This window comes from Pteropus alecto, unplaced genomic scaffold (assembly GCF_000325575.1).
Source record: "Pteropus alecto unplaced genomic scaffold, ASM32557v1 scaffold131, whole genome shotgun sequence".
Taxonomy (NCBI): Eukaryota; Metazoa; Chordata; class Mammalia; order Chiroptera; family Pteropodidae; genus Pteropus; species Pteropus alecto.
The window spans coordinates 3,471,113-3,471,313 of NW_006434709.1; the positions used below are offsets into that span (position 1 = coordinate 3,471,113).

General features: G+C 68.2%; 1 protein-coding gene across 1 annotated transcript in view; it reads left to right on the forward strand.

Moving 5' to 3' along the window:
- Positions 1-201, forward strand: part of PPP3R1 (protein phosphatase 3 regulatory subunit B, alpha) — a 52,478-nt gene continuing 52,277 nt past the window's right edge. The window contains exon 1 of the mRNA XM_006909536.3: positions 1-66. Within this exon, the coding sequence (XP_006909598.1) occupies positions 64-66 (3 nt within the window). The 5' untranslated portion in view covers positions 1-63. The remainder of the gene's footprint in view (positions 67-201) is intronic.

Below are 201 nucleotides of genomic sequence, written 5' to 3' on the forward strand. Positions count from 1 at the left end.
CAGAAGCCCGTCTGAGTGCCGATACTTTCCTCTGCCCGAGCGAGCCACCGACCGCCGAGCAAAATGGTGAGACCTTTGCTTCCCCAAAGCACCAGCCATACCCCGCTGGCCGCTTCCAGGGGCGGGGGCGGGGGCGAGCCCCGACGCCCCCAGTCGGCTTCCCGCGGTGGAAAATTCGAGAGACCCGGCCCGCCTGGTACC